The sequence below is a fragment of the Pinus tabuliformis genome, chromosome 5_2 (genome assembly GCF_031772625.1).
Source record: "Pinus tabuliformis cultivar Carrire ecotype Pingquan chromosome 5_2, CPIR1, whole genome shotgun sequence".
NCBI lineage: Eukaryota > Viridiplantae > Streptophyta > Pinopsida > Pinales > Pinaceae > Pinus > Pinus tabuliformis.
The window spans coordinates 369,045,750-369,063,077 of NC_142306.1; the positions used below are offsets into that span (position 1 = coordinate 369,045,750).

At 35.2% G+C, this 17,328-nt stretch overlaps 1 protein-coding gene across 2 annotated transcripts in view; it reads right to left on the minus strand.

The window, feature by feature from the left end:
* The window catches only part of LOC149158987 (ethanolamine-phosphate cytidylyltransferase-like), a 298,370-nt gene extending 295,684 nt beyond the window's left edge, over positions 1–2,686 (minus strand). For both annotated transcript variants that reach the window (XR_016261737.1, XM_089436387.1), the window contains exon 1: positions 1,993–2,686. Coding sequence is in view for 1 of the 2 variants with exons in the window: in XM_089436387.1 (XP_089292513.1) it covers positions 1,993–2,330 (338 nt within the window). In the remaining variant the exon portion in view is untranslated. The remainder of the gene's footprint in view (positions 1–1,992) is intronic.
* Between the last annotated feature and the right edge of the window lie 14,642 nt (positions 2,687–17,328).

The window sequence follows — 17,328 nt, forward strand, 5'->3', positions numbered from 1 at the left end:
TGGCTGACCTTGACGAATTGTCCCATAACACAAATAAATTCATATCTCCATGAATACTTATCAGAATCGGATGATCTTTAGATCAATCCTACACCTCTCGAGGAGAGGGATCCAAGAAAAATATCAGCAGCCTTCCATTAATAAGATGACCCACATGGAGTTTGGCCCTAGTTGCCAATTTTAACACATTTTGATATAATGGATATATTTGTGAGTCTACTTTAATCATATATTGTCTCCTCTCTATATTCTAAAGCTTTGTGTTTGGAAACATGAATGAAAATCTTTAAAATTATGTTTTTTATAAAAAATATTTGATGTATTTTTTACAACGACCGAGTCATTGAAATCAAACCAGCCGAGTCGATAACGAAAACCGAGTACTCAATGCTGCAAGTCGCGCCCAATCTGGATGAAGCTTTCTTAACCTTCTTATTTTTTAGTGGGAAGATGAGATGTTAGAAAATGTTCAAAACTATCAAGATTGCTTCCTATGCTGTGGTCCACTTCCAGGAAAGGCAATTGCTTCACGTCCTTGCATTTGAGTGGAGATGGAAGTGATTCCTGTTATAGCATTTGCATGGAGATGGTGTCAGTAAATGTCTCCTCGTAAAATGACGTAAACATTGGATGATTTTAGATAAACCCTAGTTCTTAGCTATGAAAACTTATTTTTGTTGTGAACTTTCAAAAAATAGAAAAGAAAAATAAACAGAACTATACAGAGATGACTCCACAGAACATGATTAAAATGCGTTAAAAACTTTACTGAAGCTGATCAGGAAAGCAAACAGAAAAAAACAACAAATCTTTCAAGCAATGAAGAAGATAAATAAACAGAACTATACAGAGAAGACTCCACAGGAGATGATTAAAATTATTATAAAACTTCACTGAAGATGATCAAGAAAGCAAACGGATAAAAAACAAGAAATGAAATCGATGTCATAAGGAGTTACGCAAGTAGAAAGTTGAAACCAAGTATTTTCTTAAAGCAGAATCAGTCCATCAACCTGTCAAGTAAGGATAACAGCCAAATGGGTGTGGCCAAATACTGTAATCTTTGGAATACTACAATCGATCCATATCCATTTTAACCCCAGATCTATTAAGCACTTTGAAAGATCCTTCTCGACATTCAAAAGATCTGGAATTAAGATGGATCTATACTAACTTATTTATTTAAGATGGATCTATACTAATTTATTTATTTTTATGACTCAGCCCTCTTTTTTTGACATTAGAAATTGGAGATGAATTTTTTTCCATTTTATTTTTACCATTACAAATACATATGTATGTACAAAGAGAGTTCTCCCACCCCGCGCTGTTAGAGTATATATACGAATGTAGACAGATACCACTCCCACCCTGCATATCTCATTGCGTGAGTTTCAAATTGATGAGACCAGTGCAACTCTTGGGTGCTTTTGACCGAAAAGATAACATTTAGACTTGTCACCTGAGCCTCATCGATTCCATTTTGCGGTGCATCTCTCCAGAGTATATTTCTAGAATCCCTTTAATAATAATAAAAGTTTAAATAAATATATTAAAACTTAAAAAACGAATATAAAATATTGACTTAAACAACAGAGCTATAGTAACCCTAAGTGCATCCATCCAAAAACTTCAAACGCCCTTCAGAACTTGTGACCGCAAAGCTGTGGAAACCCTAAATTTTATGCATATGCAATCCAGAACTTGCAGTGGCTCTCAAGACTTATGTTCGGCAAAAAGTACGCTTATAATATTCAAAACATGCTGCCCGTTGCAAGTGAATTGACACATAAACGTGATATGAATTAATGCTTAAAAACAACACAAGAAAGCTGTGGAAACTCTAACTTCAATGCCTTCGCAATCAAGAACTTGCAATGGCTGTCAAAACCAAAGTCCAGGAATTTTATCTATACCATATCAAAGATCTGCACTCCATTGCAGTGAATTAACACAAAATTCTGACGTGAATGAAAGCAAATAGAAGCCTACCTTTCGTCCAGGGACATGACAGGGGGACCTTTGTTGTATATTATCTCGTCGTCACTGACGACGCCGACGACCAATTCGTCTCCGAGGGCACGAGCCTGCCTGAGGGCGTTGCAGTGGCCGTAATGCATCATGTCGAAGCAGCCATCCATGTACACTCTCACGGGCTTCTTCTTGCTTTTGCGCTTGGAGAAGGGAAGGAATGATGACAGAATATCGGGAGCTAAAATCACCCCCAGCACGGCTGCTGACACAAGTATTCCCCCAAACACTCGAGGGACTGTCCACCCTGCTGTTAAATAATCGTTGGCCTTGTTCTCGGCACCGCCTGTAGAGCCCATGGCGTATCCTTTTTCTTCTTCTTGCCCTGAAAACTTAGCGTGCAGAGAGTATCGCGTCTCAGCAATCTGGAGTGTCACATTCTATAAACTGAAGCTCATCGAGCATGGGAAATCGAGAGCAAAAACACCTTGGTCGTTTATTGGCAGAAAATCATTTGTTTATGAACATCTTTGGGACGTGTAGTCGGTAATATCTAGAACGCCCTGTTCCAATGAATGTGCTGAGGATGTTCGCGAATATCTCTCTCAATTTGAGAATTCAGAGAGAATAGGAATTTGTTTTTCAGGTTCGATTCTGTAGTGTTATTCGGAGGAATGTTAGAGTGCGTTCTTCTGATTCTGGTCGGTGATTTTGGTAAATCTTGATGGCTATATTTCATATCCATAAATGTAAAATTTTATTTTTCGGAGTTTAATTTTATTATCTAATTTTAATGTGATGGTAGAACGATACATCAAATTGGTGTATAAGATCTCTATTTTTTTAGTTTTGAACATGTGACTTCTTATGAGAAAACACATGCTTTTAATGATTAAGCCCAATAAAACTGTATATGCACACTCTATTTAATCAAGCTAAGCCAGATCAGTTCTTCAACTTGTCCTGACGATGAACCACACTTGTTGGTTCGAAACGCGTCGACAAAAGATTAATTATGTGATTTCGCCGAAGATTTCTAAACAATGTTATGGATCACAGAAGTCTAAATTCCTTAACCATAAATTTATTTAATGTTTAAATTTATTGCTTTAACCAAATTTTATGCAATGTAAATTAAGTGATTATGTATATCTCTCTTAATGTTTGATTATACATGGGAAACCTTTCATGTCTTTATAAATTTACTTGTACTTCTATAAGTTTTGTCTCGCTGCAATAATGCCATATTGAAAATTATTATGCACAATGTGTTGGAATGGTAATTCTTCCTTAATCTATTAAAGGTAATAATAGTTGCAAGTTGGAAAGAAGTAATTTTTTTCCAATCTATGAAAGGTAATATAGTTGCATTGGGAAAGAAGTAAAATTTTTCTAATTTATTAAAGGTAAAAGGTAATAATTATTGCATTTGAAAAGAAGTAATACTAAAAATAACAAGAGATATAATTGCAATGCAACATAGTCCTTGCCTTTATCGCATATTAAGTGGGGTTTGTATTTCTATCTCCGCACATGCTTCCTCCACATAGCTTCCCCGCACATCTTCTTTCACATTGCTACTTCTGCACACGCTTCCTCCACACAACCACCTCCATTCGTCCCAGTGAAAATTGTGAAATCAATCCCGTCGACTATAATCTACAAAGGTCATTTGCAACATGTAACATGGAACTATTGCTAATTAAGTGGGGTTTGCATTTCCGTCCGCGCACATGCTTCCTCCACATAGCGTCCCTTACACAACCACCTCTGCATAGTTTCCTCCACATTGCTACCTCTCCACAACTTCCAAACACGCTTTATGCTAGACTCCACCAATGCGAGTAGCTATGCTACATCTTACTCTATTTGCCCATGAATTAGTGTTGTTTTACAGTGAAAGCTCCACCACCATGCTTGTATCATATTTATTATTAATCTATTAAATGTTGAAGAGATTTCATGCTCGACGATGAAAGCTTTTTAGTTTCTTTGTTCTGCAAATAGAGTTCCCTTATTATAATTTTCTAGATTACAAAAACTATGGCAAAAAATCGATCTAAGAGCTTGATTTTTGCATCTAGAATATACAATAAGCAGTGATGTGCCACATAAATCATATACAATGTATCATTGCCACTCGTTGATGTATTGCAAAATAACTATAATGTCAAGCTCCTTTCAGAAATGATACTTTTAATTTTCTCATTTTTAATGATTTTTGCATTTACCTAAGATGTTTTCGCCTTAGTTTTTAATGTATAAATAGACTCTACAAAAAGCTCCACACAAGCAGAGCTTTGCACACTGCTTGTCTATTGTGTAGAGGAAGCTTTCAAGCTTTCATTATGTGGACCTCAACTCCATGAAACAACAGTTTGCACAATGAAATATTCCCATATAAGGAAAGTTGTCATGTGGAAAGACAAGTATGTGCAAGAGAACGGGGATGTATAGGGAACTTTATTCGGCAAGGATGAAATTAATGTTAAAAGCTTTACTTGTGCGAAGCGTTTACTGTATGGAGAACTAAGTATGTGCGGGACAGCGGTTGCGTAGAGCTTTGATTTTAGAGCTATGAATCTTTGTGTAGGATGGGGTATGTGTGAGAGAACATAATAATTAATGTTGTTAATTTTCATTGTGCTGATTTTTCACTGTTCGAAGGTCAGGGTTTGTGCGGGAGAATGGGTGGTGCATAGGGAAATTAATGTTAAGCTATTAACGTTAATCTTTTAGATTTTTGCGCATGATGGATTTGCTGTGAAATGTCATACATATGCATTTGTGTCATATTGGAAGTATACGATTTTTCTATTTATCTAAGGACAGACATTCGGATGATAAAAAAATCTGGAAAATGGAGTATGTGCGGGAGAACCAAGGATTTCGCGAGTGCTTTAACAGTGTGTTAATTCTCTGAGCATTGGTATTAGGATTGAATCAGGGTATGTGCGGGATAACATAATAGTTAATATTACTATGGCTCATTGTGCGGAGCATTTACTGTTTATTTTCGGGAGAACGGGGGATGCGTAAGGAAATTAATGTTAAATTATTAATGTTAATTTGTTATTATTATTATGTTTCATTATGCGGAGCTTTGGTTGTGTGAAAGATGGGGTATGTATGTCAATTTCCCAAATAAATGCTTACATTAGCTGAAAAGGAAAATAGACAACTTTGAAAATTAAGTTGCAGAAATATTTTGAAATTAAGTTACCGAGAACAAAACAATAGTTAAATCAGGAACACAGATAAATGTCATGCATGCAAATTAATTTTGTTATTTTCAAATTCAAGCAAAAATTATTGTTCTAATGTTTAAAAACTCGAAGAAGGATTGACATAGTTCACAATTGTGTTATAGAAGCTATTCAAAATTGATTTGCTTTATTAACGAAGCAACAAAAAAAACTAATAGATATCTAAATTACTACATATCCTCGACATAAGAAGCAGTGGAGGCTTCATTAACTTCTAGCTCAAGTTGAGAAGGGGGGACAGGGGGGACCTTGATCAATGGTCATGATATCATCATCTCTTTTATTAGTGTCTTCCTCATCATTGACATCTTTTGCCTAAGCCATATTATCCAGATGAAAACTCAACGTTTTGTTTGCCAATCGCATTCACTTCATCTCCAATTCCAGTGTCGTCATTTTCTGATTTAGAAGGTCAAAATGGAATCGTGCTTCAAATTGAATCATGTCAGCATGCTTTGAACCAAATCGACGAGAAATTACAGAGCATGTCTATTCTAGCTAAAAAAGTATTGAGCTCTTGTTCTACAACTCCATAATTGCTATCCATAAACTTCAATCTATGTTATAGTTAGTTGCTAATAAACTTGGTGAATTACAATTCTAATCCTTGACTCTATATTTGCATAATTGAAATCCATAAACTTCAATCTATGTTATAGTTGCTAACAAATTTCGTGAATTACGCTAATCCCTGACTCTATGTTTGCAGAATTGCTCTAGCAATGTAAATATATGATCGAATCCAAGTTTCCTTGATTTTAAGCCTTTGTATTTGTCGTTAATGCCAACTTTGAGTCCACAAATTGTAAATGTTCATTGTTAGAAGGACATGCACAAACAAAATGAGGGTGCACAAGGAAATTTATATCGTCGACGCATAATTAATTTAACTATGAACACATTTCGAATTAGTATTACTATGTTTCCTTTTGTGAAGTTTTCCTTTTACAAAGCTTACTGTGCGGAGGAGGGGTAATATGCGCAAAAAAGGGGGCACAAACGGAAGATTAATTTTAAACTATTTTTCATTTAAAACTTTTACAAATTTAGTTATGCAAAATCAAGGATGTGTGCAGAACGAGATATGTACGGGAGAATGAAGGTGCAGAGGGAACTTTATAACTTTAATTCTTAATGTAATGTAAGTTGTTTCGGTTTTTGTTTTCTATAATAAAAGGTTCAATTCAGTTTTTGTGTTATGGACAAATTTCATTATGCGGAGTTTTCTCTGCACTTGGTACAACATTTAGTAAATTATTTGGCAATATTTAGAATAAAAATATTACCAATCATATATAATGGCAGAAACATTTTGAATTTAAGTTACCAAGAGCAAAACAATAGCTAAATCATTTAGTAAATTATTTAGCAATATTTAGAATTAAAATATTACCAATAATATACAGTAATAATAATAATGCCAAAGAACTGTGTAGAAAGAAAAATCTTACGAAAATGGAGAGTTTTCATTGTCACAACAAAACTTCTAATTAGTTAATTAGCAAAGTTTTTAGGGCAAAAAAAGTCGATTATCGATGGGTATTGTTCGCACTTTTGTCGTTCCTCCTAAAGTGAGCTAATAACATAGTAGTTGGTAGAGAGCAGAACCTTTAATCAACTGATCAACAAAGTCTTTAGTGCAGAAGAATTTTTTTTGCTGGAGTGTAGAAACTACACTCAGTCTGCAAGAGGTGTTTGTTGACATTTGCGCTTAGGCTGAAAGATTCTTGCATATAGATTTCAGTGGACGAAGAGGTTTTATTAGCGATATGAGAGGTCTAATAAACATTAAATAAGAAGCATTATTATTTTCTTTTAAATAAGCAACATTAATTTATTGTAATAAGGACTTTAATAAACATTAAATAAGAAACATTACTATATCGTTTTAAATATCATAGAAATTATTGATCATTAATAAGATTCAACTTCGAAAACTTACTTCCATTCAATCAATACGATGGATCATTGACCAAAATTTTCATTTTGTCAATTATAATGTTATGTGTTGAGAATGTTAAACACATACATGGCAAAAATAGAAGATGAATGATAAGCATGAGGGTGTATCTATTATTAACAAATGATATACATTTATAGTACATTCATATGACCTTTGGTTTTGTATTCCAAGGTCTCTTGGACTTCCTTAGACTATTCAGCTTCCACACCAACCCTTAGAGGATTAGGTGTCCAACATTCCCCCCCTTAATCCAAAGGGTTATGTATGAGTCCAAGAAGAGAGTTGTAATACAAAACGTGCAAAAATGCATGGCAGCACTAGGCTGAATGTGCTCTCTGAAATGTTGGTATAAGGGAGGTGGTTTAAGGATGACCACCAACATTGGAATGCTTAGTGCAGTTCCCAGAACTCTTCCAATTCTGGCATGAAGCTTAGGTCTTTTGCTAGAGGAAGTGCTCCTGATGTTTTGAAGAGGGAAACCTTCAACCAATAAAGGGAGGTCTCACTCCGCATAAAAGGGAGAACCTCAACCTGAAAAGGGAGGTCTCAACCTGTGATGGTTTAAGGATTACCACCAACTCTGGAATGCTTAATGCAATTCCTGGAACTCTTCCAAAACTGGCAAGAAGTTGAAGTCTTTTGCTAGAGGAAGTGTCCTCAATTCTTTGAAGAGGCATCACCAACTGAAGGCATGCTCAGGGGCATCTTTGTCTCTGGCTACAACTCTGAATCTGGTATGGCAGGTTGTGGCTCAAGCTCGCTTGATGTGAATTTGAAGCTTGTAGATGACCATCATATCCCCCCTTGTCAGATACAAGGTGAGATGATTGAGAAAACTCAAGTGCAAGATTGTTTAATACTCTAGAACAAGTTCGGACACGTGACTGAAATATCTTCTTGGTTGTTGATGCCCATTGCCAAGAAGCGATCCATCCAAGATGAATCTTTGTTCTTGCAGGAGGTTTGTTTATGAAGCATTTGTTTGAAGAATGACTAGTTTTATGACAGTGCTTACATGGATGAAGATCAAAACAATGATCTTTCATATGGTCAACTCGGTCACAGTGTTGGCATTTAACAACTTGTTGTGGCTGATGTGGAAGAGGAGCAGAATCTGGAATAGGTGAAGGTGAATTGTCATGAAGGAATCCAACACTCTGAAACTGAATGGGCTTTGAGTAATTTGGAATATGAAAGGAAACCTCCTTGTCATATCCAAGACATGTTTTGTGCTTGTTATGGACAAGCTATTCCCAAGGTCTGATGATGGGCTTGGGAAGTGCAAACTGAACTTCTGCATCTGCATGTACAATTATTGCTTCATTAGGTACTAAATCTGAATGAACTTCAACAATATTGACTTGTTGTTGATGGGTGGTTATCTCAATGTTCTAAACAAAAACAGGTTCAGAATGATGTTTATTTTGATGTAGCTCTTCTTGTTGGAATTGAGATTCGAGCTACAAAAAATCAATTTTCTCATGTGCATTTTGCAGACAAATTTTAATATCAGAAAGTGTATCAGACCTAATTTTTACCATTCCATCAACAGTGGAATGAATTAGGATATTTAACAACTCTAATGTATCATCAATTCTAGCCATTGTCTCAGCAAAGAAATGAAGACTCAACAATCCTAGTGGAGACTATAGTAAGGCTAGACAAACCCCAGCAATTGAAAATTTCAAAAATGAAGAATATCAGTTGTGCATCAAACCATCATTGAATATATAATGTATGCATAAATGTCTCTTGAATCATTTAGTGATGCCACCCATAGAATTTCCTTCTTCACCGCACCACAGGAGGAGCATGCACAACTGTCTGAGGAGGACTGTGAACTAGTGTACGAGGTGCTACACAAAGAGTGGGCCTTCCTCCTGGTATTTAAATGGCAGTGAACAAATATTGCATATACATATGAGATAACACAATTGGAGGGGTTTTCCAACATCAGTTTGAGAAATACGTTGTCCAATACCAGACTTTCAGAAACTCTGTAGGCTGTAGTTAATTCCCTGAAATTCTGCTCCTGATACCAACAGTCAACAAAGGATGCAATGATTTGTTATAAACACAATAAATGAATCGTAGCTCCTTCCAGTTCACCAGCTATGGAGATCATTTATGGAGACAAAATCTTCAATGGAACTGCAAATAGTTACTGCAGGGAAATTTCTCACATGTCAACTTGATTAATTGTTAATATCTCACCAACAAAAAGGCTTTCCTGTCTAAAATACATGCAATTATCTTGCACTTCACTTCTTCAAAACAAATAGACGGGTAGAATGGATGTGCAATAAACTGGCAGAAGGCTCATGTGTTTTTGTTTAAAAGACCACGCAATGCCACATACGGTTGCAATTGGTCATGCCGCGAAGAACCCACTGCGCTAAAACTTTGTATAAATTGAACACACAGTTACAGTCGTACCTTCAAGGTAATAACCACACGTAGAGACAACCAAATTCACCTTTTAATAAACCTGGAGGCTCGCTCTAAAGAGACACATGAAAACCCCACCCACTTCGTCGTAGAAGCAATGGCTCGTGTCCTTGTTACCAATATAGAAACAATGACTATTAAACAACCCCAGTTGTTAGTTCTTTGGAGCATAAAACTTGTTGAAAATTGCATCAGCCAAACAAAAATATCGCGTTGCAAACGGCAGGAGTAGGGTGAACAGTTTTTAAATATTTAAATTCGCTTAAAGGCAATACTTGCAACCCAAACAAGCTAGAGGGCACCAACAATGGAAGGGAAACTCAACTCGTTTTTCATTGACAGAAATGATAGCTCCAAATGAGACTTGGACCTTTGGCTCACAAACAGCTCAAACAAATACACAAAATACCAGCGCTGTAGAAATTACCCATGGAGATTGCGGACATGGACATTCAAAATGTTTTGAATTCCTTTGACTATCGTATAGAGACATGCTCACTTTAAATCTCTCCAAAGAAACTGCAAACAACCTGCCAGACTTCATAGAAATGCCTCAAACCAATTCCATCTATTTATAGCAACCACAAAATATAAAGTTGCATCAACCAATGTTAAATCATGGAGGATAAATAGGAAAAGGTCAGTCTATAAATCAGAAAGAAGATATGGAGACTCGTTCGGTGTTCGAATCAGCAGCCAAAGGATCATTTATTAATATTTCAACAGTGGAAGGATCTTCTTCTAGCGGCCATTCTATCTTCTTCCAGCAACCGTTCTATCTTCTAGCAACCATTCTATCTTCTTTCAACAGCCATTCTATCTTAGCGATTTATACTTTTCAACTTGTTGTGCATCCACCTTCAATGGCTTGAGACCTCTTATTTCTATATATATATGTATATATATCTATATATATATCTATATATATATATATATATATATATATATATATATATATATATATATATATATATATATATATATATATATATATATATATATATATATATCCCTTACACATACTGATCGTAGAAGGCAACTCAGAAGCGACGCATTATAGAGCTTGCAGTCGGAAAAAGAGAGAAATGGATAAAGCTGGTGTGTCTTTAATGATGGTGATCCTGCGAATTGTTTGGTATTTTATCATCGCAACTACAATGTCGTTGGATATTTTTTCCTAGAGGAAACTGGATTCACATCACCCATGGACGCACTTCACGGCAGAAAGGACATGCAATCGTTTTTGTCACTCAGAGATGCGGTCATATCCGATCCATTTAGATCCCTCCTCGACTGGAAATCACAAAAATCTCACAACACGTTTGCACCTGGAATGGAATCCGTTGCAAAAAGCGCACAAAGAGAATATGAAACATTTCTGACAGATGAGGCAAAGAATCGACAGAACTAAGTAAATGTTGGACTGCTCAGAGTGGCACATCTGACCAATTTAGAGGCAGATTTGACAGGCATGGTAAAGAACTCAGCAAGATTCATGCTGAGAGGTCAGAGCGATAGGTGTGGCAAGGAAAATATTTATTTAAGAGAAGTTGCTTGAATGTTGGTGCGCATCTTGGGAAATCCAACGGTCAAGCAATATGTTATAATGGAGGCGTTATATGGTATGGCAGAGTATACGTTATAACGGAGGCATTATGAGAGCTTCTTCTGTAGCAACCACCAAATCACTCTGCAACTCCCCAAAACTATTCAGCGGTGTTATCAATCAGAGAGGCGCAAAGAATTCAGCTTGAGTTTAGCTGAGATGACATTCAAAAGTGTAGCATTAATAGCGTAAAATTGATGGATATAATGTCAGAGTCACACAGCAATAAAATAGGCAGGGTAGCAAGATGACCAGAAATGCAGCAAAATTAATAGGTAAAGAAAGACCACAAAAACCAGTGGCTCAAATTTAAGCAGGGCAGGAATATGCCTGCAGCTCTGATACCATGTTAAACACATACATGGCAAAAACAAAAGATGAATGATAAGCATGAGAGTGTATCTATTATTAACAAATGATATACATTTATAGTACATTCATATGACCTTTGGTTTCGTATTCCAAGGTCTCTTGGACTTCCTTAGACTATTCAACTTCTACACCAACCCTTAGAGGATTAGGTATCCAACAGAGAAGATGAGGATATTATATCACCATCAATGACAAGTGCATCATTTCTAGTGCATTGGCAGTGCATCATTTTCCCATATTCTCAACACAAAACATTATGATAGAGTAGGGCCTCTTGGTAATTGTAGCACTTCACTTCGGAGCGTCCTGGTGCATTTGGATCATACCACATTGACAAATAATATAATCTCTTGTTCGTTGTAGATACTCCTTTAACTCTTCTTCGAATTAATATCATGGCATTATCTATTGTCAGTGTGATTGTTGCGTTACTCGGTTCTTTTTTTGGGTTCATTCCATTGGATGTTATTTTATAGTTGTAGCAAATTCAGAGGAATTTCTATTGTGCAAATTCACATGAATTTCTATTTCCAATAGACGATTATTATATTTATTTTATCATTAGTACTTGCATATCCATATCGGTACACTTATGTGTGGAAAGAATGTGAATTTTTTTATTTTTTTTCCAGTTCGAAAAGGATAACTTACATATGTGAGTTCTCAAATTTATAACGATTTTTGCCAATGCAAGGCTTTTAGATTGTATCATTCTAATACCCAATAAGTCGTAATTATCATTTTTGTGCTTCTTGTTCTTGTTCTTCTTTTTCTGAGAGTAGCCTAAGGAGGACATAATTTTGCCCAGAAAAATAATGGAAATTCCAACAAGATTTTGATCAAAATTGGACAGATATTTTGGGAAATTTGAGTGATAGTTTTGAATTCATTTCCATCATCAAAAAAGTGATTTAAACGCTCCTATGGCTAGTTTTTCTTTGAAAAAAAATATTTTGATTCCGGCAAAAAATGATTTTGGCGCAAATTTGTGGCCTCGGTAAACAACATTTTGTTGTTGTTGTTGTCAACATGTGATTCGAGAATAACGCTTACTGTTTTATTTCAATTCAATTGTGATTATTATAGCAATTATTGTAATTGTTTCATATTTGGATATGGATTGTATGACATTGCTTACCATTACTTCTACTGGTTGTACGTCATCAATATTGCATCGAAGGCGTTGGGACAATTAAAAATCCAGGCTAGATAATAGTGTATCTAGATAACGATGAAGACAATTAAATTGTTATTCGGGAATAATGTCGGTTTTTTCTTTCAATTCAATTGTCATTATTATAGCAATTATGCTAATTCATTCATATTCAGATACAAATTGCATTAAATTGCTTATTGTCACTTCCCATGGTTGTATGTCAACAACACTGCATCGAAGGCATTAGAGCGATTAAAAATCTAGATAATAGTTTTTCTATATAACTATCTATCTAGGGACGTGTTCTAAATTTATCATTATGTTGCTTTTCCTACTAACATATTAGTTTGTCGTTCCGCATTCTTGACACTTTGTTTATCCTTTTTGCTTATGCTAGATTGTGCAAATGAAAAAATAAAATAAAAAATAATACGTCAAATTGCTTACTGTCGCTTCTGCAACATTGTTTATATGTGTTGACATGAACAAAAGTATTTTTTGTAAATTTTGTGATTAAAAAACTTGTTTATGAGTACAAGCGTGCATGAATTATGTGAAAGGTCTGTGATTGTGAGGAATGCAGAGGTAGAGCGCAGAGGTCAGCATGATGAAAGCTTGAAATCTTCCTCCGCATAATGGATTTCCTCTGCAGCTCCGCACATATGCCTATTTACACAAGGATAACCATAAACAAAGATTTCATTGTGCGGGGAGCACAACCTTCAATCAATTGATCAACAAAGTCTTTAGTGCAAAATAAGTTTATTTTGTTGGAGTGTAGAAACCACACTCAGTCTGAAAGAGGTGTTCATTGACATTTGTCCTTAGGCAAAAATAAAAAAAAAATAAAATCTACGGATAGATTTCGGTGTGAAGAGAGGTTTCGTTGGGGATACGAAAAGCCTAATAAACATTAAATAACATATAAATTATTCATCATTAATAAGGTTCAATTTCGTAACACTTACTTCCATTACATGTTGATGGATCATTAATCAAATTGTTCATTTTGTCGATAATAGTGTCATGTGCTAGTAATATGGGCATATGATATCACCATTATTAACAAACAATGTATCATTTGCCCATATTGTTAGCACATAACATTATGATCAAGTAGGGCCTCTTGGTAATCGTATGGCTGATGTTCAAAGCATCCTAGTGCGATTGGATCATAGCTCATAGGTAAACATATAAGCTCCTCTTCGTTATAGTCATTCCTTTAACGTTTCTCTCAATTAATAGCATGGCTTTATATGGTGTGATTGTTGCACTACTTTCCTTGTTGCAATTTCAGACTGTTTTATTCTAGTGATTTTATGTGAGGAAACATATCTTAGACAATACTCTAAGCTCTTAAACACAATTTGCAAAGAGAAAATGCTACACGATCCGTACACAATGCCTTTTTTTTTGCTATCAACGTGTGATTCGAGAATAACACTGTATGTTTTCTTTCAACTCAGTTCTGATTATTATAGCATTTATGGTAATTTTGATTGTTTGTTGTCACTTTCATTGACTGTGTGTCATCATTATTGCATCGAAGGCGTTGTAATGATTAAAAATCTAGGTCAGATAATAGTGTGTATAGATAATAATGAGGACAATTAAATTGTGATTCGGGAATAACGTCATCAACGTTTCCTATTTACATGTGGTTGCCATGTCAACATCACTCACATCATTATTGGCAAGTTATATTGGTTGTACGTCATCAATATTGCATCGAAGGCATTAGAGCGATAAAAAATCTAGATAATAGTGTATCTATATAATGATTTATCTAAGGACATGTCGTAAATATGCCATTATTTTGCTTTGCCTACTAATGTTTCAGTTTGTCATTCTGCATTCTTGACACTTTGGTTACCTTTTTCGCTTATGCTAGATTGTGCAAATGAAAAAATAAATGTATTACATCAGATTGCTTACTATCGCTTCTGCACCTTCGTTCTCAATGAAGAATGAAGAATGTGCAGAAGCGACAGTAAGCAATCTGATGCAATACGTTTATTTTTTCATTTACACAGTTTAGCATAAGAAAAAAAGATAACCCGAGTGTCAAGAGTGTATAACGTCAAACTGATACATTAGTAAGAAAAGCAAAAAATGACATACTTATGACACATCCCTAGATAGATCATTATGTAGATAAATTGTTCTCTAGATTTTTAATTGTTCTAATTGTTATCTAGATAAACTGTTCTCTAGATTTTTAATCGTTCTAATCGTTATCTATATTTTTCATCGCCCCGATTATTTCGATGCAATATTAATGACATACATCGAGGGCAAGAGACATGAAGCAATTTGACACAATCCATATCCAAATACGAAGGAATTACCATAATTGCTATAATAATGACAAATGAATTGAAAGAAAACAATCAAAGTTATTTCTGAATCATAGTTTAATCATCCTCATCATTATCTAGATACATTGTTATGTAGTCTAGATTAGTGCGAAGGTGGTTGTACGAAGTTGTGTGGAGGAAGCGTGTGTAGGAATAACATTGTGTAGGAAGTTGTATATAGGTGGTTGTGTGGGGGGTAAGTTGTGTGGAGGAAGCATGTGTGGAGACGGAAATGCGGACCCCACTTAATTAGTGGTAGAGGCAGGGACTATGCCGCATTGCAACTAGTCCTCTTTCATATCATAATCATTGAAGAGTTGGTTGTATTTCATATCTATGATGTGTTGCAAAATATATATTCAATTTCCAATAAGGCTTGAACAACATCTTAAAATTCAAGAAACATTAAACTGTTTTATGTTATGTTCAAGATTTCCCTTTGGATATTATACTTGCATTTTCTAAATGCATTGTGCAAAGAGCAATTTTCTAACCATTTATGTTTTGTACTTCAAATTATTTTCTTAATCAACGACATTCTCAATGTCGTCTACTTCTATATTTCTCGTTTATGTGTGTAATGACCACGTGTATCTGCAATTATCATTATTTCTATGTATGCAAAGCTTTACTGTTGATACCTCTTTAGTAGTGTGTGAAGCTTTGGTTGTGTGGAAAATTGTTGGAGGTCATACCAATTAATGTTAATGGTAAATGATGAGAAATTATCCCAAATTTGTGCGGAGTGCAGAGCATTCATCTATAACATTCGCACACTCGATGGGCAACTCCTGGGCGAAGGTCTGCCAGATGAATTTGGAAGTGGCCTCCTTTGTCTACATTGCATAGAGCTCTGAATTTGCACAAAATAGAGAATCTACATAGGACGTCGAAGCAAAGATGAACACACCTTCGAAATCCAATTGTGCCTGAATGGGATCTCTAAATATCGAATGGAAAGCACCAAATGTTGAACATAAAGCAACCAAATCTAATACAGATTGGAGATATTGTTCAGGCTCAATTGAAAATTAAAGATGTATTTTGGAATATATCTATCGACCATGATTTTTTCTTTTCGAAAAGTGAAAGTTATTCACACAAACATTTGCTAATAGGTGTATGTAGATGAAGCTCCTTTATGCGCTAGGAAAAAGCATTTCTCTGGTTAATTTTTAAATCCTTTTTCGTTTATAACTTTTGCAGATATAGTTATATGGTTGAACAATTGTCGAAGCTGGCAAAAAAAAAAAAATTATCCGTAATGAAGAATGTGTCAAAGACGAAGTACGTCCGACATAACGAAGGTGCAGAAACGAAGTGAGTAATCTGATGTAATATGTTTATTTTTTCACTTGCATAGTCTAGCATAAGAAAAAAGGATAATGACAATATCGAAAATGCAGAATGACAAACCGATATTTTAGTAGGCCAAAAAACAAAATGACAGATTGAGAGTTTGCACTTTTGCATGTCCTATAAACAAAGATTATGCTCAATGAAATACGGTTTTGTACACAACTTTGTGTGCACTCCGCACAACTTTTACTCAATTGACTACTGATATGTATTGTTTATAACTAAAATATTACCAATAATATTAGCAATAAAAGCATCGAATGCAAAATGCGGAGATCCACACAAAGAACAATTCCGCACAAGAGCCTAAACAAAGAGATATTCGAAATATTCAAAAATACGAAGATAAGCATTATTTACAATTAAAATATTACCAATAATTTTGTATACATCAACCACTAACTAAAATAGCTACTTGCTCTGGTGGAGTCTAGCCTAGAGCGTGTGTGGAGGAAGTTGTGCATATGTCATTGTGCGAAGCAAGGAGTGCGAAGAAAGCATGTCATGAGACATAAATGTGGGTGAAATGTGGACCCCACTTAATTAGTTGTAGAGATAGGGAGATACACATTATTTATGACTAAAATATTAGCAACAATATCGTAAAAGTCCAACGCTTGCTTTGGTGTTATTGTGAACAACAAGTATGCATTATTTAATACTAAAACATTAGCAATAAAAGCCTTTAGTGCCAAGTGTGACGATCCACACATTGAAAGCTTCCTCTACACAATGGACTTCCTCCACACTTCCGCACATATGCCTAATTTCAAACATATTCGGAAATACGAACACATGCATTATTTACAATTAAAATATTATCAATAATA